Below are 26186 nucleotides of genomic sequence, written 5' to 3'. Positions count from 1 at the left end.
GCACCGAAACACAAAAAATACTAGTCTATATGCTACTATACTCGTACCAACAGTACAGTTCAACTCTCAAAGAGTCTAAATGGATGCATTGCAACAGCGTTTCCTGCTAGTTCTACGAGCGCAAAACTTAGCTGTTTAGACGATATTACTACAGCATATGGTGCGTGCCTGTTTTGAGCAGAGCCCTCGCCTGCATGTCGTTAAGCAGAGGAAGCGGCTCGTCATTCACACTGCACGAGTGACAACGCGACGTTTTTTCCCAGATACTGCAGTTATTAGAAATTTCGTTTCGTGTGCAAACTGCTAAATGTCATCCAATCATCTGCTTGAAGCACCCATATCAGCGTACTATCTTGGGATTTAGTGTGCACCTTTGATCAAAGGATGTTTGTCTATAGCTTATCTTTCTAAAAGGCAAAAGCCCAGCACAAACGATGTTGAATGGCTGGAAGTGAGATGATGCTGTCTATACTTTATTTTCTTTGTCGTTTGAATTTAAGTAGGTTGTCAACAAAAGACAGCCTGCATTGGGACCATCTTGTCTTGCTGGCTCCACATTGGGACTTTTAGGTCTTTGAACTACGTTATCACTTCAGCTAAATCATTCGAAATTTACACCAAAACTTACTTACTTACTTACTTAATTTGTCGTTGCTGCACACAGCGTTTTGTGGATGTAATGAGGTATATTTGGCTCGTACACAACGACATTATATTTCAAATGAATGAAAAAGTATAGATAACAAAACGCACGGCGCTCGCATTTCGATCCGTGGCCATTGTAACGTGAAGAACGACGCATCAAAGACAGGTTGGACGCAAATACCACACGGGGATTAATAAATAAAATAAAAACGCGACAAGCGCTTAGCAGCGGTCTGTAAGTTGTCGAGTGGGAAAGCGCGTAAAAACATAACGACTATTGTACAGCTTTGGGAATAGAGGGCTTGGGAGCTTGCGCAAGCGTAGAAAAAACAACAGAATTTGCGAAAAGGCATTGCAATGAATGATTTTTGTGACTTGATTAAAGCATGTTTCGACGATTGCATGGTTGTGGCAGTGACCGTTATGATTGCTTTTCTCATCAACACGTTGTCGATTTATCATTAAAGCTGGATGATTGTGTTAAAAATGATTTGTGCCATAGTTCAACTTTAGGGAACTTCAATCAAGACCGAAACTTAACAAAATAGCCAAAAAATAAAATACAGGCAGCTTAAAACTATGTTGCAAAGCTCCGTTGCTGTTTAGCATGGGTATACAAACACCAAATACACCTTGTACAAATTTGCAACGCTGCTTCGACATAGCAGCATGTTGAAGATCAGATTTATACCTTGGAGCGCTCAAATGCTGCATTAAAAATTCATGTTTCGACCGCGTATCGAAGCCTCCTAATACTTTGTGGCACTAAAGAGCGTTCATATTCAAGTGGATCGCGCATTGCATGTTGTATATGATAACGATGGTTACTGGTGTGTTTTATAAATAAAACGTCGACTGTGCAAGAAATAGAATTACGAATAAAGTCAAGATTACAGCCTTTCCACTGTTTTAGGTGCCCCCAATGTTCCCGCTTACGCCGTTTAACGCCGATATGTCGAAGTGGCGATTAGGCATTCTTCCGTGTTCAAGAGGTGCGGGCGTGTCATCGTAATTGGCTTTCTGCCATACGTAGTTAGGGTGAATTACGTCCGGCGGAGGTCCTCCAGGTTCAACGAATGACACCACCTTCTGAAAATAAATTTATGTTAATGTTATGTGATTCAAGGTGGGCGCACCGCACCCTTACAAAAAAATCTGCAGAAATATTTGACGATCGACTTATCGACTACTAAGGGTTTAGCCACAAGGTTCCTCTTACCGGCCTTCCTGAAGTGTGTAGGTTGACAGTTAAAGATGAGCTTAGTGTGGCGATATGTTGCCGACGGTCGCCAGCTCCACGTTGCCGGACATTTGGCCCGTTATTTCGCGGTACTTCTGCAGCAGGTGGAATCGGGTGAAAATCCGATCGAGTTTGTAAATTCTAGAAATACAAATATCATTTGAAACACGATTCCCAACAATGAACAACGAAAAATTATTATATAAAGTAACTAAATAATTACAAGACAAACCGATATATTACACAACGTGTCAAAACAACTAACAATATTTTACCTCACAGTGAATATCTTGTGTATGTGGTGGCTTCCTCCCGTTTGAATACATTACGTAATCCGGGCGCATATAAACCTGACTTGTTTCCTCCTCATTTATAGGAGGTATGGAGTGAGGGTGATATTGCTGCGACCTCCCTGGTACATCGTCCGTGCGCACGAATCGTGCATTGTCCACTCTACTGTCGTAGTGCGCGTCCGGGTAGCGCCATCTGCCGGCGTAATTTTCGGTCGCAGGTTGACTGTAAACGTGAGCATCGTGGCGTGTTTGGTATCGCCTGTGTACTTGCAAGTCATCGCGTGACGTTGGTTGGCCATATCTACCACCCCTACCGCGATGTTGAGAGCACCTGCCATAAGAATGCAGGAACCGTTACTGAAGAATTCATAGGTTTGACCCTGAATCAACTCTTTTAGCGATCTCAATAATAAGAAGGTGCCAAACAAAGACACTTTCATGAAAGTAATTGAAAAAAAATTACCTATACTAATTTAACCGACCACATATTTTATTTGCGATTTGTTATACAACTAAACATGCCATATTTGGTTTCTGACAGAACTGCCGGTGCCAACTTACCGCATGCATTGGCAACGATTATTGTTGTTGTGGTTGGTGTTGGCGCTATGGTTCTGCTGACACGAGCACTGCCGGCAGTTGCAAGCCAGTTCCCCGGGTGGCGAAGGGGGTGGTGTTGGGGTTTTGAGCCGAGCTCCGCCTCCAACTGGGATTATTTCAGCTGGCGGACCAATCAGCGACAATACGACTGGTAGAAGGATGAGGCCGTTTAGGACTCCCAACAAAATAAGGAAAGCGAGAACTTGGAAGAAGTATCTAAAAACCAAGGTAAATATTTTAGGAATCGTGATACAGTGTCTGCATTCGTTAACAAATAGAACGTGGGTGCATGTTAAATATGTTCATGTTACACGAGTGTTTTTATTTTTATATTCTTACGTAATAATAAAGTCGAATTCGGAGCCAGCCAACATAACCACACCCAGAAGGGTCGAAATGGAACCATCGACAACAGGGCCAAGCATGTGACCAATACTGCGAGCCACTCTTTCTTCCCTGATAAAAACAAATCGTCGTCACATTTTGGTCACTTACACAATCAAAGCAAAGTTCTAAAATTTCAACTAACCTGGTGCCACATGATGTAATGTAGGCGAAGGTAATGTGCACTGTGAACTCCACACCCAGGCCGATAGCAGCCACAAGTATGACAGCCGGGACAGCGCTCAGTTTAACACCAGCCCAACCCATAAACCCGAGCAACTCTGCGGCTATCATTGCTAAGAACAGGGCCTAAAATCACAAAAATGTAATATTGTAATTTTGCTTCATTACGCAATGCACAAAGTGCTTATTTGGTTTGCCGAGGTTAATCAGTACCATAACAGTCTACAGAAAATGCATGAAAAACCAACAATTTTTTTCCAAAATAGAAAAACTGTTGCCGAAAAAATAGTTTCACGGCATTCACAGAAGCCATGGATTAACAGGTGGGAAAAGAGATCCGTGTTAAAGCGGAGTTCAAACACACTGGCCACGAGCTGAACTGTTTCTCCCACAGATTTAACGCTCAAATGCGTTTAATTACATTCCGCTGTGGACGGGTAGCGTGCGCGAGCATTAACATTTTTCGCCTTGTCTCGTAAACACCAACGGCGCAGGTGGGCTCGTGCAGTTTACGCACGACCGGACGAAGAAATACAAAATGGTGGTCTAATTAAACTTCTTCGAAGTTAGCGTGTAAATAAGTGTGACTGCCAAAATAACAAATACGTCAATTTGTTCTGAGTGTGTTTTTACAACCCGTTGAGGGTCAATCACACACAGGCCCAACAATATAAACTAATCTTCAGTTTAACATCATAATGTCCTGGGGACGAAAGTTGTAAAACTTTACATGCGCTTTGAATCAATTGTTTCGTAAAAAAACAAAAACGTAGCCCTAAATTATGCGGATGGCTGTGAAATTTGAAACAGAATTGTCATGAACTTACCATTATGCCGGCCGCCCAAGGGTTAAAGAGAACCAATGACAGAACAAGAAACACAGCTCCGATAACGGCACCGAGGGATACGAAGAGCCAGAAGCGCAAGTCAATGTACTGCTGCCAAAATGTGAAAGGGTAGCCACTTGGGTATGTGTCCAATTCAGTATTGGCAGCCATCGTTTCGCAAATGTGTCGCACGCTACGAATCACGTTAACAAAGTCTTCGTTTTCACGCATCCCTGTAATAATTGACAAAATATTTTGAATATTCATACAACCAACGTTGTATCGCAAATTATTATCCAACATTATCATTTTATGGCAAGATTTACATTACATGCAACGTACGCCAACCTACCGTTCAGATAAAAAGGTATTTGCGAATATGTAAGGCCAGAAGAAGGCGGAATGATCATGTTTAGGTCGTAGCGGGAGCTTTGAAATGTTTTGGGAGTTGGATATATCGACGCTTGAGCGGCGGCATATGCCAGAGGATCATCGGTAAACCAAACTGACAAGTAGTTGTAAAACGCATCCTCGTTGATGATGCCGTCGTCCGAAACCAACCGTACGCGGTTCGGCTACAAAGGTATAATCGTATGTAACCCAACCTTAATGTATTTGTTTGTGGTGGGTTGAATACACATTACTTTAGGAATTCGGTTGATCAAAAACGTTGTGGGAGCACCAACTAATTTGGTGGGGCGCTATTACGAGGCATTATCGTGCCATTTCGCAATTGTGCTCACGCAACGTAAACTCTGGTATTTTTACTTTGTTGGACTTAACATGGCGATTTTGACGGCGATGTTGTAAATAATCTGGGTATATTATGCTTAAACAATCCAGTTCAGCGTGCATAGAATAAACAGGTAAAAAATGTACCCATGCCCTACATTACTATGGTTAACTTACCCGTGAACATTTCGAGCCAATCGGAGTGCATCCAATTCGAGCTGTATCAGTCGGATCTTCAACACGACCGGTTTGAACCAACAGCTTAAAGGCCAGAATAGTTTTGTCGCTTACGTCGGAAGACCATGTAGAAGCGTTCACCTTGCCCACTTGCCAATCGGCATCAAAACTTGCCTGTAGACCTTGAAGACAACACTTTTTTGTAATCTTTGTTCACAAGTTGGCAGTTATATCAACCAAATTGTTTTTGCACATGTTTAGTGTTCTTACCTTCCAAATACTCTCGGAAATAGTGAAGCCAGAACTTCATAACTGTTCCATCCGGTTGTTTCATGACGTAACTGATATTTCCAACTTGCTCGTGAATACGGTACATATTGCGCTGTTGTCTGGCATAGTCGAATTCTAAAAACGAAAAACATTTAACGTTGAAATTCTTGACTTTTTCACTGACCTAAAAGCTTTTGTCGCAACGGAAATAGTTTTAGCATTCATTGCGAATTCGTGAAATCTAAATCGCATTTGACGTTTTGACATTTGTTTATTTGCACGCGAAACGAGGGGAGTTTTGCCATTTACGTATTTAAAATCCCTATTGGCTTTTCACGTTTTTCGCCAAAATCGCGCCGTGACTAAGCATTGGATACTTTCAAATTACTCCGCGACGAAAAGCAAAACTGTTCACATTTGTACCTTTAGTGATGATGTACATAGGATAGAAAGAAAAGTAGGTTGTCTGGGCCACGATCGCCTGATGTTCTCGAGTCCCACGCGGTAGAACATCGCCAAGATCTAGCCCGTCCTTCACTTGTGTACAGCCGTATATGGAAGCTCCGAGCAATGCGCCGAAGAGTGCCAGCACGAAGATCTATAAACGAGAAGCGGTGGTACTGACATTAGTGTGATGATTACATGCAAATGGTGCGCAATTCGAGGGCATAATGTGCAAGTACGGCTGCCAAAATGCGGTAATTATTGGATAAGTTCCCACACACAAGTATACACACACTTGTGTTTTAGTACCGTAGTAACTTGTGTGGGCATAAAGCATTATCAACAAACGTCTGGTAGGTTGTAAGGCAAACTTGCCTCGCATAAGCAAAACCTGCACTAAGGTTTTTGACCAAAAACTTGTTACAGTGCTATTCCACAACAAGAAAGAACAACAGCATACCCTTGAGGGTTTTCTCATCAGGAACGGTGCATAATATCGTTCACCAAGCTGATTTAGCGTCAAACTAGGAAGAACAGCAAGTTTGGCGTAGAGAGACCCACATCGCTTGCTGTTCCTTGGACAACAAAGAAACGACGACGATCGTCTTCGTTTGGGAACGAGGCTGTGTGTTGAGCTTCGAACACTTTCCATTGGAGTGGTAAGGTTAGTCGGTGGATTACTTCCGTTTGTTCTCAGGGTCCTTACGCTCGATGCAGGGGTGATAGTAGATCTTATCGGCTAAAAACAATTTAACCACGGTTTAAACAACATACATAGGTTGTAGGTTCGCATGTAATTATGTTAATACATACCCGGTCGTAAGTTCTTTCAGCTGTGGGTGGGCCACCGTTGGAATCCATAAACGCCACTTTCGGTCTTTGTGGCGGGGACTGGTCTTTTGGTGTGTATTGAGGAGGCGGGCTACGTGTACGGGTTAAATCATATGTGGGATCCATATCTCCTGGTCGTCGACCTGGTCCGCTTGCATCGTGAAAAGTCGCTCCGGCAGCGGCAGGACCAAGGACAGTCACATACGACTCGTTGGAGTACGCCTAACCACACAAACAATTAGGAATTATTATAAAAGTTGTTAAGTGCTACATTTTGTGGTTTAGCCAGCTATTCGAGTGTGCGCTATCTGAATAGCCACAAATGTTCACTTAGATTCAAAGTGGTTTCGCAACGACAAATTTTATGCAACAAGACGTTTATAAACCACACCTGTATTGTATGATGCATTGTGATCGTGGTGCCACAGTGGTTGTTGTCAACAGGTAAAGGTCCGTTGTGACGATGACATTGGTTGCATCCGTGGTTATTTACTGCACGCTGTTGATTATTTTCTTCACTTAAATCTATTACTTCGTTTGTCGTCGAACTGCACGAATCGTCATAATATATACGTCAATTTTGTGATAGGTATTTAGGTAGTCTTATCCAAATATTTATTCTACATCGGTGATTTTACTATACAAATCATTTTTGATATGATTCGAAACTAATAACTGACCTTTCAAAACAAAACAGAATGTCGAGTCTGTTGTTTTTCCTTCGATTCAGATCCAAGCTGAGAATTGAAGGAAATATTACCAGGACTGAGACGAGATTGAAGATAGTTACGATCGACGCCTGTAAAACATAAACGAAAACACATCGTACAAAACCCAAAATTATAAAAAACTGAGGACCGTCTTCGACGAAATTTCTGTCGTTGACAGTGTACTACATCAATTTTAGTTACACCAAATCCATATCGTGTCGGCCGGGTGACAGGTACAGAACACTAATAGATATGGATTTTCGTTGTGGGTGCGAACTGCTAAAAATGCAACCCTGCGGTCGATTTTGCCCTGTTGCAAAGCTACAGGAAATGCGTACAAGACTTGCAAAGTCCAAGCCCTGGCTTCGACGATAACAATAAGGCCACACAGGACGCCGAAAGGCAAATCTGATGCTGCGATTACTATACACGATCGCTATTTTTGCGAATGTCTGTCATCGTTCAATTCAAGCCCGCCCGGGAAATAGGCTGATGTTTTTATCTGGATCTTCGCCTTTTATTGCGTACGCGAGGAATTGCGGGACAAGTCCGGTTATTGAAGTATATGTCAGTTGAGCGTTTTTTTCTCTCCGGATAGCGAAGACTGACATGTACGTGCTAAATACGATGTAAGTACAAGTAGAACACAATCCTAGTTCAAAGATGCTTTGCTTATCATGCAGGAATCTCGCCTGTACAAACGGATTTCTAATATCCGTAAACCATCTCAGCGAGAATCACCAAAATGAATCCTCAGCACCGAATACCGCCTTTCTGTATTCGTTGGTGGCTTCGTGCAAGCGGCTTGTGTTTTTAACCCATGACATTTGCAGATGTTTTGAAACGTTGGAGCCAGTGCTTCAAGGTTAAAGTGAGTCAATTGACGCTGGCGACTTAGAAGTTATGGCGAGCTCGTCAGGGTAAATCATCAAACACGAGGCGGCTTTTGCTCAACAAGGAGGGTGGTCCCGGGAAAAACTGACAGAACGTTGTTGATTGCCCGATGCAGAACAGGCAGACTGCAATTCGGCATGAGAAAGGGTATGGAAACTGAGAAGGTATAAGCGGATCATGGGGTCCGTGTTGATTTTTGCTCAGGTTTGAGTCCTTGATCTCCCAATGGTTGTTCGTAACAACAATGAGTCACTGATGATCCGGATACATCGGACGTTATTTCTACTATTTTATTGCTCTGTCTTCATAGAGCAAAACTTCACCGAGCAGTTTCTTGTCATTGATGGTCAAAAACACTTTAGCGAGTCTCGGTGATTGTGAGCGTTTTTGTAAGCTTACACCGCTGTTTGCTTTGCCGGGTGAGCTGTCATCACTGGTATTAACCTTAACCTTTCGCACCTCGTCCAAGACCACCCTACGCTCACGGTTCCTTGTCGGCTGACAGATTGCCACCGAACCTTGTGCACAGATATAAATCAATTGGAGCGTGGCCCCTATATTTTTGTTTGGGATTAGTCGGCGTCATGAGAACGACCGCTGTCTTGCAAAAGGGTATGGGGCATTGGAAGACGTGTTACGTGTCAAGAGCCCATGTCACGCCTAGTGCCAAAGCAACCGCGATATTGCAATGCCAGGTGCTACGCGTTTGACGCGACTACCACAAAGTTCTGGCACAATTTATGAATGTTGCATTACCTGATACCCAAAGGCGCGCAGAGCGGGCATGGGAATGATCAATGAGAAGAGGAACCCCGACAAAATAGCAATAGACGTGAGAACGACGCTCACTCCCACCCGCTTCAGGCATTCTCCAACACGTTCCTGAAAAAATGTACAACTATTAAATGTACAAAATGGAAATCGGCGCCCACTGGATGCTTAAATTCGTCTCATTAAAGCCATTGCCGCTTATTAGGGTTTTATGCGAAAGATCTTCCTCAGTAAGGATTTCCAATAATTGCCATTATTATTTTGATCGATGAGCTCATAAAAAGCATCGCATTTTCTTCCCGCAGACTGGCGCGACAGCGACGTAAGAATTACTGTTCCAACGACGGCAATTTTACTGCGTGCTTACCTGAAAGGGTATGTAAGAGAGCACGGCGATCTCGCCGAAATGGTGAGCCATAAGAAACATGTCGTCAACGCCCAATCCCAGCATTAGGAAAGGTAAGACCTGTAACAAACTTGAGTAAGTACTCTGTGGTACAAAAAACGGTAGATTGGCAAGGTTTTCCTAACCTGTGTTGAGGCCGCGTTAAAACTGATTCCAATGACCGTACAAATACCAAGACCAGCAGCAACGGAGAGGGTAACGAGAACAACTCCTATCAGTCCCACAGCACCCTGCGACCTGGAGGCTCGGGTTCTCATGAGCGAGAGACAGGCGTATCCCATCTGCAATCGACATGAAGAAATTCAACACGCGTTTGATGCGGCGTAACGACGCGTATCGCTGCAAGGATCAAACGCGATCCGCAACGACGTACTAGAATGAAGATTTATGTCAAATTTTAACTCCATGTGCAAATCAACTTTCTCATGACATTCCAAGCAAAAATACTAGGTCATTCCGTTTTTCAAAATTCTGTGCTTCCCTAAAAACAGTTTTTCAATATTTATTGTTGCTAACAATTGAATGGTTCAAGTCGGGCGATAGTTGTCGCTTCGTCAGGATACTTTTAAATACGAATCTGCGATAAAAACTGACTACAATCAACATGTTGTATAACTGGGGCACTTACCATGAGTAGGTAGCCTCCCAACACTCGTATCAGGGGTATATTGGAGAACTTTGCGAGTATGTCCTCAGCAGTGGCGATGCTAAAAGCATTCAGCGTTTGCTCGTCAGTTGCGTTTTCCGGCTGTTGAAGTTCATAAATTTTCTGGCAAAAATGCAAGGGTACTCAGTATGGTTGGATTGAATTAATCAAGCAGATGAAAAATTCACTTACCTTGACATACTTCCTCTGCCAAGTGTAAAGGACGTTTTTTGCGGTTTCCTTTGTCCAGTCGATATCCCGAGTTTTGAAGCTGTTATCGTGAAATTGAAACATATTTCCAATTCCCATTAAATTAAACAGAGTTTGAAGACCTTGTGCACTAAAAAAAGAGCAAAACGTTGGTTAAGTTTTAAATTTAGAACTGTATGTTAATTTTTTTCCTAACGAGAACAAGTTTGGTTTGATGCACTTGTTTCATATTTATCACGCTTGTCACGCACCAGTTTTAGGCATAAAAGCGAGGTTTGAAAGGAGAAATGGGTTTTCAGTCTTCCATAGCCGTTTTTGCACAACGAAAAAGAACTTGGAAATAATTCAAACGATCAAGCTAAATTTGGTCTGAAACTAGTTTTTGGTGCGATAAAAAATCGTATTATATTTAGCAATAAAATATTTCGTCGGTGCCACTTAACACCAGCATGCAACGTTGTTTGTTGCTAGTTTCGAGGAGCTACAAGTGCACGAATCTCGGATTTTTCGACACTAACGTTGTACTGCAGAATGATCAATTATCGCAATCCATCAACTAATAAGCATCGCCGTCTTATCTTACCACCAGCGTGAAATTACACACTGACGAAGACACAGAGGTGATTATAACATGACAAGTGACAAGACAACTCGCAGGAAAATTTAAATCCGATCCGAAAGGTGGATGATGCACATTTGGTGTTGTCCACGCCTTAGCAAACCTGAGCATGTCTTTGGAAAGCATTCAAGAAACTGCCTGCCACCTGACAGGTTTTCGTAGGAAAATAGAGCTCCCTGCACGCCCAACAGACAGTACCGTATGTTTACCTTAGCGCCAAATGCTTGAACACGCTCGAGCGAATGCGATTCTTGGTCGCCAACGGTTGAGGTGCTTACCTGGTAAGATGACCTGATGCATTTCTTTCGATACCGCCGACAATAAGATCCAACGGCCAGCGCATGAGTTTAGTCGCGAATCCCGTACAGCTTTTGTTTAAAATTTCCACGACATTAGGAGGCTGTAAATGCAACTTAGTTGATACAACGGAAAACGTACGCAACATAACACACATTGCAACATCTGCACACCTCTTTTGAATGGAAGTTTGGAGCTGTTTCAGGGCATTCTGGGTCATTAGGGTCCAGACACCATCGATCCACATATCCAGTTGTGATTCCACCCTGTATGAAACACATAACAGTCAGTGTTCGTTGAACCTTGGTGTGTAAGCAAGCTGAGATGCGAAGGCAAAGCGACATCACGGCCGTCGTTTCAAGCATCAGCACTTGGACCTGCCAGTAACCTGTCGACACAAAACCGCACAAGTTGCTCGAATATTGTACCTGGACCATGAGATCCCGGTAAGAGCGCAGCTCTTTGGTGAAACTGGATAAGCCGCCTGTGGTATCGATCATCAAGTCCACAAATTCCAGTGGATTTAGCGTTTTCCATGTAATGTCGGGAATTCCACTAAAAAATAAGATTTGGATGATGGGTTGAAAAAAGATTCGTTTCAGTCATACAATGTGTTAGCAAGAGGCGGTTGACGAAAAAGGTGTGTTCCATACAATTTAGGAAAGTCGTTGTTACAATGTGTGCACAATGGGATAAAATGCCGCACATGCAGTCAAAATGATCAGACTATTTGAAACTCACTCAATGGTCTTAAGCGGTACTTTTGGGCCCAAAATCTTTGAACCTTCCCAAAAGCAGTCCAGTGGACCAATGATCAAGCATGGCAGAAGTTTGTCCAATATCTACCAACAAAAAACAACATCCTTAGCAAAAGCAGTACTTTCCAAAATTTGCAAACGCATAGAAGTTTTAACCTTAAAATGCCGCTTCGATACTCAGTAACATTTATGAGTTAGTGTGGTCACCAGACCGTTAACGGTACTGAAATAGGAGGTCAAATGGGTCTTATCGATTTGAATAGCATAGTACTCCAACAAAACCTTTATTTGGCCTTTCATAAGGGTTTCGCGCCGGTGTGAACTATCATTAGCTCTTTCACGACAAACAAATTTTCTGGACATGTACACGTTTACTCACGGTTGCGAAAATGCTGCCTTCTTCTGTTGTAGCCAAACTATGTTTGTAGCAGACATCTTCGAAACTCCACGTTCTACAAAGAAAAATAATCCCTTTCGAACCACAAAATAAGTTCGTTTTCAAAGGCAAACTATTGTACTGGTACAGACAACAATAATGATACACCATGCAAAATATTTATGTTACTAAGAAACTTACTGGTTATACATATACACGGATACTTCGGTTGCCGCCATAGCCGCTTTCAGGTGATATTTCAAAGCTTCTACGGTGGCCGCGCCGCTGCCGGTTTGCATGAGAAGTTGTGCGTTGTAAGTTGATTCTGAGGTTTGACCTTCACTTTGACTTTGACGTCTTCCGTAATCAAGTTCTGCTTGCAGTTGACCATTGGCTAAAAATACATTAGATTGTTTTATCAGAAGATCGTGACAGCCCAATCTTTAAATCTTTACGAAAAAAATACATAAGTAGGTACTGGGAAATAAATCAGCTTTTTAACATAATTTGCTTGTTGATGTCGTTGCCGCGCTAATTGCACCGGAAATTGTGGGACATTATAAAGAGTGTTATCAACAAGATTGTCTGATCACACATTTCCAAGAAAAGCAAACGCTTTTCATCGCGCGAAATAGTTTGATGTTTGGCGTTTAAACAATAACTTGTGTCCGCTTAACAAGCCCTGTGTGGCTTTTTTTAAAAGTACTAACATTATAGTATCGCATTCTCGAAAATAAGTGGTAAAGTTACCAATTGTCACTTAAAACTTGCTATGACTCTTAAGATCGGATGCAGACCGCAACAAAGAGAAGCGAGCTCGTCTTTGTGATCACTAAGTTGAAACCTTTGTGTTTCACCTGCGCTGGCACTGCATTGCGTCAAGCAGCATCTTGGGAGGGACAAGTCACTATTTATAGACGAGGTAATGTTACTCGCCGGACAAAACGTCCCATTCTTCCGACACCATACTATGCGGATCACGTTATCGACAAGTAATTGCATGTTGTAACCGATCGATTTAACCGTACTGTCAACTGTGGCGCGGCAGTGGTGATTTCAAGGACGGCTAACCTGACGATGTAGGCCATGCCGTCTTGCAGTGCCTTCCTCGATTGTGCTTTAGATAAGCGTATGAGACGACCGTTAAGTAGATTTCGCATGATGTGGGTAAACAGAAGTGAACAAGACACACACGAATATAAGGTATCCACAACAACATCATCTTCATGCAACAGATTGGCACCCTATGAATGGGAGCCTGGCTTTATTACCAGACAACGGCAGTCTCTTATCTCTCTCGTGCTGAGGGCAGTGCTCTTTTCGCAAAACGTTTGACATGCGCCTTAACAAAGACCGCTGGCGCTGCACTAAACGCCAAGTTTAACAAAATAGGTCGGAAGGTGAGTGGGAGATTCGCCGCACGCAGTGGAAAACGCCGCAAGTTTCACATCAGGCACGCGCGGCTCTGTTCGATTATGCACACCGCGATTGTTGCCGCCTTACCACTCATCGAGGCAGCAAGGGCAACCGCGGATGTCTTGGCGCTGGCGTCAGTGAGATTACACCGCACGTACTTGTCATTCCTTTATCTGCCTGCCCACCAGCCACGTTCGGGCCACATCTATCGCATATAGGCGTTTGGCAAAACAAATAAGCAGCCCGGATTTAGAACCAGATCCGACTTCGACGCAAGGTATTAGCAGTGTTTACAGAATCACAGGCATGGTTGAGGCACAACCATCCGCCGAAAAGCTATGTAAATCAGCATTCTTGTCACTGCGGTTTCCTGTTATCTGCGCCTCCCAAGAAACTATTCATCAAACGCCTAGGTTTAACCAAAGCAATAAAGAAAAGTTACAACATCCATGTATAGATGCAGATGTCGCTTTCAGTGGTTACACAGCCATTTATGGGCAGCTGATTATTTTTACCAGTCAATTGCCAAACTCAGCAAAAATTTTTTAAAGCAGCAATGGGCGCCAGAGAACGTTAACGTAAAAGTTTCGGTTCATTGGAAAGTGAGTATGGAGGCATTGTGCCGCGTGTCACCCGTCCGTCTGCCAGTTTGAATGCCCAGCTACCTTCAAAGACCACGCAGAGCCAAAGATCATCCCGCATACAACTGATTGATAGGAAATTGACCTCCTTCAACGTTGGTGGGTTCTTACAATGAAAAGTACTGCTATGTCTCGAAAAACGAATCCTCTATGTTGTTCCCCAGTGGTAGTAAGAAAATTCGAAAAGATTAGAGAACTGTGTTAACCTAAAATCCATAGCCTGAATTAAGAAATGTGCAGGGTAGTTGTGAAAGGATTGCGGTTGTGGGTTTTTGAGGCAGGACGTAGTTCAGGTTGGCAAATCGGTGAGGCGTAACAAGGAGCTGGGTGGCTTGGAGTAAGTTCCGTTAATTTTCTCGCCGCTTGGCTGCACCACTATCGTTCGACCCGACTCTGAAAGGCACTGTTTTCAAAACAGTCCCAACATTTTGCGGTCATCGCCGGTGGCAACGTTTGAAGGTAAACAAAAGGGCGCAACAGCATACAGCAAAATCCTGTTTCGAGAGAATTGGTAAGAAACGGATGGATCACCCAGATCTTGACGGATCGCGATCAACGTATTGCGAGCATATTTAGTCAATTTGACTGCACAATCTCCCTCAAACCTACACTATAAGCAATCGACCTCCGACAAATATTAGGTGTGACGTACAACAAACTTATTTCTTGAAAGTGAAACAGTTTAATGCTAGTTACACAAGACTTTTGTTAGACTTCATTTTAAAGTGTTTCATAAAACGGGAGCGTTTCTGAAAGATTCGGCTCATAAAAGGGAAAGGTCGGTCTTGTGGCAAAGGCGGCATGCAACGTGTTTACACGGATCGTGCACAACAGAGGGAAAGTTCATGCCACACACGCACCCAGTGTGTTGTTGGCAGATTTAAAAGGCACTGACTTTTAGCTGATACGACGCGTGCGGCCCGCGCTGTTTACGGTTTCTGGTCAAAACACCCTGTTCCGCCTTCGAACAACAATCCAAATGCAGGCAACGTTGACCTAACAAAGGAGTCGCTTACACAGTCAATTTACTGAAGGTTACAGTGTCCTGTTGTGGCAAGTATCAATTATTGGTAGACGACATTATGTCACCGATTGGTGAAGCAGCAATTACACCGTCGAGCGGTAGCTCTGAACCTGTGCTGCCCCTTCGCGAAATGCTAAGAATTTCCCGCACGTATTTCCGATGAAATCATCTCTACGGTTATCTCGCCCTTGCATCAATCTGTGACGCGTCGTGTAGACTGGACTCAATTATGTCAACCGAGCGAAGAGACGCGATTCCTCCACCTGCTGCCGCTTTTTAGACCACCCATTGTACAAGTCCAGCTCGCAAAGGTGGTTAGTCAAACTGTAAGGACACCGGTTGAGCGCCGAAATTTGACACGAGATTTTTGCGATGCGACGTGGATGGGTTTGACACACGGGACCGCAGCGATGCAAAATAAGTTCGGCTTGATCTTGATTGACGTGAGAAGTGGCAGGCACTTACTCAAGTCTTTACAAGAACGCTATGATACACCATATCTTCGGAAAGGTGCTCTGCAGCGTTGCTGGCACTTAAAGTCGCGAATATGAGGACGCCCAAGGAAGTGATAATCATGCTGCAAGTTTAAAACGCGGGGAAATAACGGAAGGGAAGTGAATGCGCTCAGATGAACCCCCAGGCCTTCAAACTCGCCTCCAAGCGGGTAACCGATACGTTCTGGTGAGGATTAAGTGTGTAGAACCCACACCGCGTGATTCGCAATCGAGTAGCGATATATTGATCAGAAGGGAAGATACGATTTATAAAGGACCAAATCGAATCAAGACCCTTCTTTCGGCGGGTGAACGTGCGTCTCGAGAGACCACTCTTCACAACAGTCGCCCGCTTGGTACGAAAAAGGTTATCGCATCCAAGACCTCCTAGCGTAGTGAGCAAAATTTGATATCTGTCGCACTATCTTCCTGCACTGCTTCCCGCCAACCAACGTTGCCTCACGTCGATCTGCCACTACGACACGCCAAGATATCCCAGTGTCTAATTTCGCCAAATGGTGCGTCACTAATGAAGTTACGATAATGACGAGACGCCGTGGCCACCTGTGAGAATTTGGCCTCACTTGCCTTTATAAGCTGGATGCCAGATTTATCATAATTCAACTAATTGCAGGGCGTGTACAAAGCCCATCTAAAACAATACGCAGAACTCCCATAATCAAAAGCCCCACTGGCGCACGTCAGGGCTTGATAATCTATCTGATTTAAGGTGCCACATCGGTGATGATTGGGCAGCTAATTCGTAGGCCCTCGAATTAAGTTGTTCCTTGACGCCACATGAATCGATCGACATCAGTAATGCCCAAATTTGGAGCAACATCCACACGATAAGTTACTTTTCGGCAGCGATGAGGTGACATTTGGGGCGATAATACTGCTTGGTGAATGTTAAACACCTCGTAATTAAAAGCTCACATTGTTCGCACTAGATTATTTTAGACAGTGTTTTAAATTGAATTTCATAATCTTTGCGCTTCACCGTTATTACGTTAATTGGCACTGTTATACCCGAAGTATATTCAAATTATGACGTCAGCACAGCAACATTGCATGTTTATCCATATTAAACTTACTTTCGACCCAGAGTTTTTCGATGTCAGTCTCCAAGTGCGCCTGCTTCAGGCCGATGCAGCAGGCGGTAAGTAGGATGAGACCGACAAAAAGTACAGTGAAGGCGTTACGCTGGATAAAGCATCCCAACTTGAAGAGGATGCGATGGATGAAGGCACGCAGTTTTAGAGCGTATTGATTTCCTTCAGCTTTGCCCTTGAAAAAAGACGTAATATTGCATCAGTACATTCGCGATTCGAACACCAATGTATGTGAATCATGATGGAATGTCAGACGAAGATTTTTTTATAACCTGGAATCTGTACAGTGTTAATAGTTTTGCTGACCTTAGGTCTTACACTTTAATGAAGAGGTACAGTACAACAACCCACGTGTCAACTTTATGTCGTTAATGCGACTGGTGAAAATTGCCTTGCCAAAAAACCTAGGTTCGTTTTAGACACATGTTTTACAATCGTGCTAGACAATTCGTTAACGTAAACGACAACACAAGTTTTGACAAATATGTGATGACTACACACAAACCAGGCTCCCGAAATGCTTCACTGGATCACTGCAATGCTTTGGTCTGTCACGGCGAATTTGCCTGCGACCGCACTGTGGGCACGCAACAAGTGCTATCTGTTACTTTGGGTTGCGTCATCAGACTGTATGCGGCTCTGGTCTTTTCAATAATTCGCTCAAAGCCGAAAACAGACGGACAAGACGCGATTCTGTTTCCAAGCAGTGCAGTGAAAACTCTCGGTCCAGAAAGCCGGGTTCGCAGTTAAACAGATTATTGTGCCACTTTCGCCGTTGCAACCTGAGCATTTCGAGGCGAAAAGCAGCGGATTTAGCTCACGGTGATTGATGAGGGATTTGCAGCAATCTGCATATGATGCATAGCGCGCGAAAACATTTCTTGCTCGCCTATCCAACGCAAGAACGCAAATCCGACGTCTATCGTTGACCGTGACAACACATTGCGTGTCGTTCTTACCGCATTCGAAGTAGTGTCTTGCAAAATGCTGGAGGTCATTCTAAATATTTTTTCATATTATTGTAGCACAGGAGCCGAACTGTGCAATCTAGAATCAGCTTGTGTTTGTTTGCTTGTTTTGGGACAAATGCGATAATCTCAGGCTGTGAATTGTCATCTCATGTACAAAGATTTAAGTCGTCAAATATCATTACTGCTGGTTACACCAAAATGAACGACTGAGGACAGATATTGCGACTTGAACTACGACGTGTGTTGTCTTTGATACCATAACATAGTAATGGAGAATGCGGCGAAAACAGGGTGGTCCGAGCGCTCCGCCAGCCCCAGGCAAAATTGAGTGGCCGCAAACATCACGGACCGCCTCCATTTTGAAGGACACGGAATAGTTCGGCGACAGGCGAGACTTGACGCGGCATAGCACAAAGACCAAACTAAATCTAATGTCTTTTATGTTGCGGTTTGTGAATTCACAGCTACGTTACTTTTATCCGATGTGAGCACGCCCACGGTCTTAGCCTATCTCAGGCCGGACAAAAGTCAAGAGGACCGGAGGCGATATTACACGAGCAATTTTACCACACACCCGACCTATTAATTGATTTGAATTCAGCAAAGCGAACATCTACGTTTAGGCGGGACCCTTTCGACAGACAAACGTGACTGTGGCCTATTGGTTTCAGCACTCTGGGGAAGACTGTCACGGGTGAAATTCGTTTGCATGCTATTTGCCGCTTGCTGCACTCGAACGGGTCAAGAGCATCGGGTCGCGCACCATTTCACACATTCCGCTGCTGCTTTGGCCCGCAGCCATGTCTCAGATTGTGTTTCTGCGTCGGGGCCGATGGTGGGGGCCTTCGACCGCATCCATCCGTCGTCGCGAAAAGGCGCGCGAGAGGGCGGGAAATAATCTAATAAGGGTAGCGATTTTGCGTTGCCAGATTGCCATACAAATAGATCCAAAAAGAGGACCCAACGGGAGGGCGACAAAAAGCGACCAAACGGTTCGTTTTAACCTCAACACATCTCGTTTAAAGTATGAGGCAGGTTCGAGGGGGAAAATCACTGGCAACAGCTAAATAAAAAAGCCCTAAACGCAATTTTTGTTTCTTTGTACACAAAGAAAATTTTGTTGTTTTCTCATGAACTGTATAAGTGCAATTGCATTTAAATATAACATGTGAAACAAAAGCAGTTAAATTACAATTTGCAACATTTATCCAGTGACATTACAAACAATTGTGATGCCAATCCAAGATCATGACTTGGAATTTGTCCGCGACACGTCATCTGATCACGTTTGACTTGTTAAAACATTACGTCAGGACTCGTCACTAGCCGCGACGACAACAACACGCCACCAGCATTATCCGCGTCGGTCAGCAGTATCGCATACGTGCGGTCTTGCGCTTCTCGCAAGGAATGCGCTTGATTTCCTGCAAGAGGCCTAACAGGACAAACCAAGCAAAACTGGCGACGATATATGTACACAAGAGCGTACGCGCACCCTATTGTCGCTAGAATTTAATGAAAGTCGTGGCCACTCCAAATTGCAGTGTTTATTTCAGCCGTTTCCCGTTTTCGCCGCGTGGGAAATGAGATGCGTTGAAGCCGATCTCAAGTCTCGACCACCCTACAGTGTAGCACGCGCTGCGGTTATTTCAATCAGACAAGCGCTAATGTCGCGACTTCTGCACGCAACTGTCACTGAAGATTGAATTAGTTGAATCCACGTACAGCATAAGTTACACCAAATTCACAGCTTATTGTTAATTGGATGGGAACCAGACAATTCCGTTACATGATCAAGACAGAACCAACTGAAACCGCTGCGTAACGTTCGCCAATGACTTCACTCAGCATGCCCCACGATAAAGGTCAACCATTCATTCAGGCATCTGTTTCTTATTCATGACAACCAAATGCATGGGAATATTTATCACCACAATGCTTCGTGACGAGAGGACGTGCCCGCCGGCATGCTACTACCAGCCAGATGTCACTAATTTGTTAACTCCCGTACCATTTCAAAATGGCGGCACGAACTCCGTTTGAATGATAATTTTGACACAAACAACAAAAGGTCACAAACATCATTCTCTATATGCGCGACTTTTAAATACTAAATGTTTGTCAAGATGCGCAGTAAACAGCTTCTGTCAATATTTGCAAATCATTCTCCGAATTACTACCGTAGGTAACGTGACCATAACTCGATAATGCCAGATAACAGCCGATACACACGTAGTAACATTTTCTACCAACATAACCGTGATGGCATGTCTCGTATCGCCGGTCGAACTTACTTGCTGCACACGTGACAACGCAAACTTTGCATCGCACCAACTCGGTCTACTCAACAGGTCAAGATCATTGCGGATTCGGTCATGATTCTGGTTCGCTTGCTGTTGTTCGTGGCAAGGCTCGGGCGAGTTGGTATTCCGCCGTTGCTGTGAGATTCGGTCAAGTTCCTCTTGACTCTCTGTCCTGGATTGGGGTAAACCTGAATAGATCTCGCCCTCGTCGCTGGACTGGCGCTCCGGCAAGATCGGAGTGGAGGAGATTTGTTGGCCAACACCTCCAGACCTCTCACTTGTACTCAACCTGGCCGTTGCAAAGCGAACTTTTGAGGTATTCGAAACCGAAGGCGCTCGCACCCACGGGTCTTCGACTAGGTCGTAACCGTTTGAAGAATTTTTGCCGATGTCGGGTTGATCGGCCGACGGCATGTCGCCAAGTTCGAAATTCTCATGTCTCGATGATCGTTCCGAACTGGCAGCGCTTCTATTGTCCTCAGTCTCTTTCGTTTCGTCTTTTGTCATCTTCGACAGATCTTTCGGCACTGACAAGTCCAAAGACGAAATCGATCGCGATTTACGTTTGTTAGAAAGCCTTCTACTGCCTGTACTACTGATTTGACTTATTGGGGGACTTCTTGGTTTCAAAACAGGTAATTTCTTCGTCGTATCTGAACTAGCTGTATTCGAATTAGACTGTGTCGAATCACAAGAACTGTTCAGTAATCTCCAATTTGAATCGCAAGACGATGAAAAGCTGGCCAAATATAACTGATCTTTTTCCTTGTCGCGTGAATGCTCTGGCGACGAGGAAGTTTTAATGACTGGGCGCTCAGTATCGTCACCTAAATGTGCGCTCACATCACGAATAGACAAACATCTGACTTCCTTTGATTGATTGGTCGAAGCTCCGGAAATGCCATCCGCATGTGCTGTGACGTCACCAACTCGAACTGCTCCCGATTGGTTCCTTGATTGTGGCGTGATGTTACTAGCTTCGCTTGACACTTCGTCCATTCGAATGTTCTGTTTGCTGGTATTTCCGTCATGCAGGGGATTGCCCACTGCGTGTGTGCTCTCGGTTAAGCTGACATCAGCATTTTGAGCACGTGTTTGATTCCCTTCCATCGCTCCGCGTAGTTATACCATAATTGCAGCGAAAGAGCACGTGGTTGACAGTTGTGCACTGAGGGTGTAGTTTTCATTATAAGGTAACAGGCATCGGTCGATATCAGACCCCAGCCAGCACACTTGTTAACATGAAGTGCAAAGACACAGGCTTGCACACGGACGCCCTAAAGTATCTAAAAACAAACCGACCATTCGGTCACGACGTAACTTGATTGATAGGCAGCCAGAGTACCTGTACGACAGGGTTATTAGGGGCTTGAAGCAACGCGACCGCTTTTACACGACTAGGGAATTACTACTCAACCGTCGCGAAACCGCTAATTTACCAAAAGCAGTTTGCTTTAAACGGCCATTCTCGGCCCTCGCTAGTCATAAGGTAACTTGAATGAGAAAATATAAGACACCAGGCAGGTTTACAAGCGGTCAAATGCATAAAAGCCGCTACTTTTTATGAGACGGTCCGCCGCGAGCTATAGCACTTTGGTTAAGCCAGGTGTAATGTCGAGACACTTGCCTGTGGTGAGACTGTTTCAGCCTATTGCATTGGGTTTTAAGGCTGAAAAACAATGCCAATATAAATCTATTTTCACATTTCTGTGTATGAAATAAGTGAACAATTGGCTATTCGCGCGATATCCACACAGAAAGATTAAACCCAAAACTTACTACATATTCTTAAGACGGTTAACTGTAAAATTAAATGACCATTTACAGTATTTGCAACGATGAAATAAAGACACCTGTTTTTATGCCAGTCTTGTCGGATTATCCCACATAGTTCAACAAAGCTATCTTTCCCTTAGCTGATTACAAACCTAAACTCCCCAACAAAGACATCAAAAGAGCTCGAGCTAATCCCTGCTAGGCATGACTAAAACTTTCTGGGGGCATTAGGTCACCAGCACCAGCTTAACCATTCTTCTCCCATAATCCTCAATAGTGGGTGAGTATAAGAAACTCACTGGGTGACCAGCTGAATGACTGACTGACTAAACTATAGTACAGCCGCCAGCACTACTGGCCTGGTCTTCTTCAAACCAAGTCGCATGAATAGATTCAATCGAGCGAAGTAAGCCACCGTGCTAGCTGACTTGTTTTCATTTTTTCTCTCGAGCAAAAACTCCGCGATTGAGTAAAGTGATAGCGCGGCGGCGGCGGAGAAAAAAACGCGAATGACCTGGCACATTATCTGTGCGGCGTCGGTGGCAGGAGGGACAGCAAAATCCGGAAATCAGCGAAATGCTGCTCTTTTCTCTCACCAGATGAAATTTAACCCGAGCGAAATCATTGCCAAAGACTGCACATCGCTTCACAGCTGACATAGGTGAATTTCTCAACTCCCTATACTAGTAGTCTACACAATAAGTACTGATTTTAAAGCTAAAATACAAATTGGACGAAACAGTGGCGTCTAAATTGAAGCTATCCAATAACAAGATTGAGAGAAAACAAAGTAATAAATAACGAACCGTTAGGTGGCGCCAATAAGCAATCATCCAGGTTAGCTTGGTCCTACCTATGATTTCATTGCACAAGTACGTTACAAGGTCAACTAACTTTCATATGCCGCAAAAATACAAGCATGGCTTTTCCAGAAAGTCACTAGGTTTTAAAGGGGAAGTTTAGGTGACGATTGTGATCGGACAGGCACGGAGATCGAATGATTCCTCCGTCACGGCCGGATGGGCACGATCGAATTACGGTCGCTCGGAAATTGCTTTTATTTCTTCTTTGCGCCTTTCGCGCTCTATCTGCCGAGGTTGGGCGGCGGACCACACATGGCGATAGACGCCGCCTTCTTTGCTGGCCCCTGAGGAGATCGACACCACTTACGGCGCTGTTGGCCACTGAAGAACCGAATGACAAAAGCAAATTCTTGTGGCCATAAACTTGCCACGGCAAAATTCACTGCAGATTGCGTTTGAATGAAATACCTACAATTATTGGTAAATTGCTTTTAAATGGCAAATTAAAAAGATGTCTGTCAGAACAGGTGACATGTGATAACTTGTGCTTGTCTCTCCAATCTGTTTACGCAATGTTGCGTTTTGTTATTGCTATTGATAATGTAGCCAGCCTAGCACTTGAAATGAAAATGTCACTAATTTTTAGAATGCCAAAACAGAAGTGTCAAGACATTCTGCGGCTACCATTCTAGCGTTATTTATACGTCTATTACGTCAGAGGTTTTTACCTGTCGTCATGACAACTTGCTGTGTTTACTTTCGAAATTTTCCCTCGCCGTGACCCGTCGCAAAAGCCAAACACTAAAAATGTAAAACCGACCCGAATCCAAGCGCATAGTTTCACGAATAGTAACAAAACTTAAGAGTGCCGATACTTTTTGATGACTAAACTTCCGAAACTATCAAAATCGTTTTTTACTTCTCCATTTACGATTGTCGGAGCGCAGAATTAAGTGTATGGTTCGAAAACAAGATTACATTTCATCCATATGGGCAGCAAAGTGTGACGCAGGTTGAAGTATGACTAATTCACCACAGACGTAAGTTTTATTGCGTGCAGAGATGCTCGTATACATTTTGGGACAGAAAATCAACATTTGTCGCAAAAACAACAAAGAAATATTGCAAAGTACGATATGAAATTTCGCTTTTTAGGAGTGACGTCATTTTATGACATGTTCCGTTGATGACAACATAATAATTTATTACGTAATTTGGCGTATTATAAGTTCGTCGCAGGTGGTCCACTCTACACGCTACTTCAAACAATTCGCGCGGTATAAGCATGGGCGGCGGGTCGAACTATTCATGCGTATCCATACACAGCCTACCTTTCGTTTTTTGTCTTCAAACACAAAGCGATCAGAATTTATTGATGGGACAACAGTTTAACACTTTGCATTTCGTGATGGCGTTTCAAATATACATTCAGTATTAATTAGGACATTTTGGAATTTCTTCTTTACAGTTTATAGGAAAAACAAAAACATTTGTTCTGCTTTTTGATTCAAGGAGGTAGTTTCGTATGCTTTACTACACATGTTTTGTATTCTTACCTAAGCGCGTAGTTACTGACTATCCTTTGGGTGCCCTTGTGAACAGTAGGACCTAAGAAGAATGTCAGAATGTCTTTGGGAATACGAACTAAGTCAAACTTTCAGAATATCACGCACCAAAGTTGATCCCCTTTCACGAATAAACACAATTCATCAGTCTCAAGTTAAACAGAACAGAACAACATAATTCCAAAACATATTTATCTTAAGGAGCATTTGGGTGCTTTAAATGCCACCAAACACCCCACAACGTTTCACAATCAACGTCTCCATCCATCAAATTAGTTGCTATTTAAAATCTCCTATGACAAACGACATACAAATGTTCTCAGTATTTTGAACACGTCAGTGATTCGTACAAATATTCTTACTTACAAAACTCAACTTTGTTTCAAATACTTATTACAGAATAATAATTAGGCGTGCTTGATTTGTTGAGCCGAGCGATTTAAACAGCCTCTGGTGTTTACTGCGTATTTTTTCCGAAATGGCAAGTATAAATTATCCATATTGGTTGCAATATGAAAGATACACATGTAGCTACATCCACAACATGATGTCCAATACCAGAAGAATATATGTCGTATATTATATTGACAAGAATGCAAACCACTAAACTTTAATGACGAAATTTAATGTACTTATTGATTTGTCGTTAAAAAAACTGTTTTCGGTCGCTAACGAGCTAGAAACGCACATTTTAGTGATTTTACACAATCGATAAACACCTGTACTGCTTTTACTGTATCGGTGCATAAGCATCTCGGATGTTTCCTGCAAAATGTACACCACCTGATTGTAACTTTGCGGTATTTACCTTCGGACGGTTGTGTAACGAGATGTTTTACCCAAAACGTATTAAACCGGGCTTTTGCAGTATAACGTGGAGATCACTTTGTCAAGGTTTGCTAGCAAAAAAATAATGTATAAAAAGGCTATTACAAGTCTTAATTTTGTTTAAAGATTAAAACAAAGATGTCAACAAATGTAAAAATAATTTAAAAGAACAGATTTTTTTCCAATCGGCACAGTATGTATATTTGTACAAACTAGTTGCAATGCAGCCTGGTAAAGAAGAAAACATACCCGGAAACCCTGGGCTGACGTCTGTAATCCATATACTTCCTACAATGTGTCAAATCCCGTTTTTGTCAACACCTCAAAGTGTCGAATTTCACGGGAAAGAGTTTTTCGCAAAACAAAATCATGCGCGTACCTGTCAAGATTTGCGGCCAACCGAGAAAACGAGAGTATAAGGGGATAAGTGAAAGCAACAGCAAGTCTTAACTTTGTAGAACTCGATACAACCAATAATCCAGCGTGATAGGTTGAAATGCATTCGGGGTTTAAAAATACGCAACATCATCAACAACAATGCATGTTTGTCTCTTGCCAGTGATAAATATAATGCTTATAAGCGAGACCAAAAACTCACCTCGGCAGAAAAGCTAATCCCGTTTGAACCATACATCACACTGGCTCGTGAAGATGCGACCGACAGCTCACAGTTTATCGTCTTTATCGTTTACGGCCGGCCATCCATCTCCTCGGTGTATTACCCGCTGACGATTTCGGTGACCGCCCAGTACGTAGTGGACGTTGTATTCCTTCCGATATTTAAGTCCACCGGCGCCAGCCACGCTTTTCCGTCTGATCCGTGCCTCCGCCGCCGTTCGAAAGTTGTGACGAAATCTTGGTCGTTTTATATTTTACCACACTAATACTGCGTAGAGTTACTTGTCCCACAACAGTGACAAGATCAAACAGAACTATTTGA

General features: G+C 43.4%; 1 protein-coding gene across 3 annotated transcripts; it reads right to left on the bottom strand.

The window, feature by feature from the left end:
• Positions 1-666: 666 nt before the first annotated feature.
• On the bottom strand, positions 667-26186 carry LOC145222932 (protein patched homolog 1-like). Of its 3 annotated transcripts, none has more exons than XM_080089181.1 (28): positions 25845-26186; positions 16983-17175; positions 12515-12707; positions 12317-12389; positions 11921-12021; positions 11608-11734; positions 11353-11445; positions 11161-11282; positions 10246-10393; positions 10036-10176; positions 9533-9688; positions 9369-9467; positions 8987-9112; positions 7307-7425; positions 7018-7174; positions 6609-6848; positions 6256-6534; positions 5775-5949; positions 5352-5486; positions 5082-5263; positions 4525-4747; positions 4173-4405; positions 3308-3471; positions 3118-3234; positions 2740-2994; positions 2161-2509; positions 1865-2026; positions 667-1734 (listed from the first exon to the last, which is right to left on the bottom strand). In XM_080089181.1, exons 1-28 carry the CDS (start codon positions 25878-25880, stop codon positions 1555-1557), a joined length of 4578 nt encoding a protein of 1525 aa, XP_079945307.1. In that variant the 5' UTR covers positions 25881-26186; the 3' UTR covers positions 667-1554. The 3 variants fall into 3 exon arrangements, with proteins under 3 accessions (XP_079945307.1, XP_079945306.1, XP_079945305.1); XM_080089180.1 differs by lacking the exon at positions 25845-26186 and adding an exon at positions 20266-21709 and having other exon boundaries at positions 667-1731; XM_080089179.1 differs by lacking the exon at positions 25845-26186 and adding an exon at positions 20266-21708.

Source organism: Phallusia mammillata, chromosome 4, assembly GCF_965637545.1.
Source record: "Phallusia mammillata chromosome 4, kaPhaMamm4.hap1.1, whole genome shotgun sequence".
NCBI classification, from domain to species: domain Eukaryota; kingdom Metazoa; phylum Chordata; class Ascidiacea; order Phlebobranchia; family Ascidiidae; genus Phallusia; species Phallusia mammillata.
This window is presented reverse-complemented; position numbering and strand designations above follow the sequence as displayed.

What these genes read in the sequence shown, in the direction of transcription:
- LOC145222932 (XM_080089179.1), bottom strand. Translation starts at nt 21,384, where the DNA reads ATGGAAGGGAATCAAACACGTGCTCAAAATGCTGATGTCAGCTTAACC. An exon ending in TCCGTGTATATGTATAACCA is followed by an intron (nt 12,390 to 12,514) that starts GTAAGTTTCTTA and finishes TTTTCTTTGTAG; the next exon opens with AACGTGGAGTTTCGAAGATG. An exon ending in TTGGCTCGAAATGTTCACGG is followed by an intron (nt 4,748 to 5,081) that starts GTAAGTTAACCA and finishes ATACCTTTGTAG; the next exon opens with CCGAACCGCGTACGGTTGGT.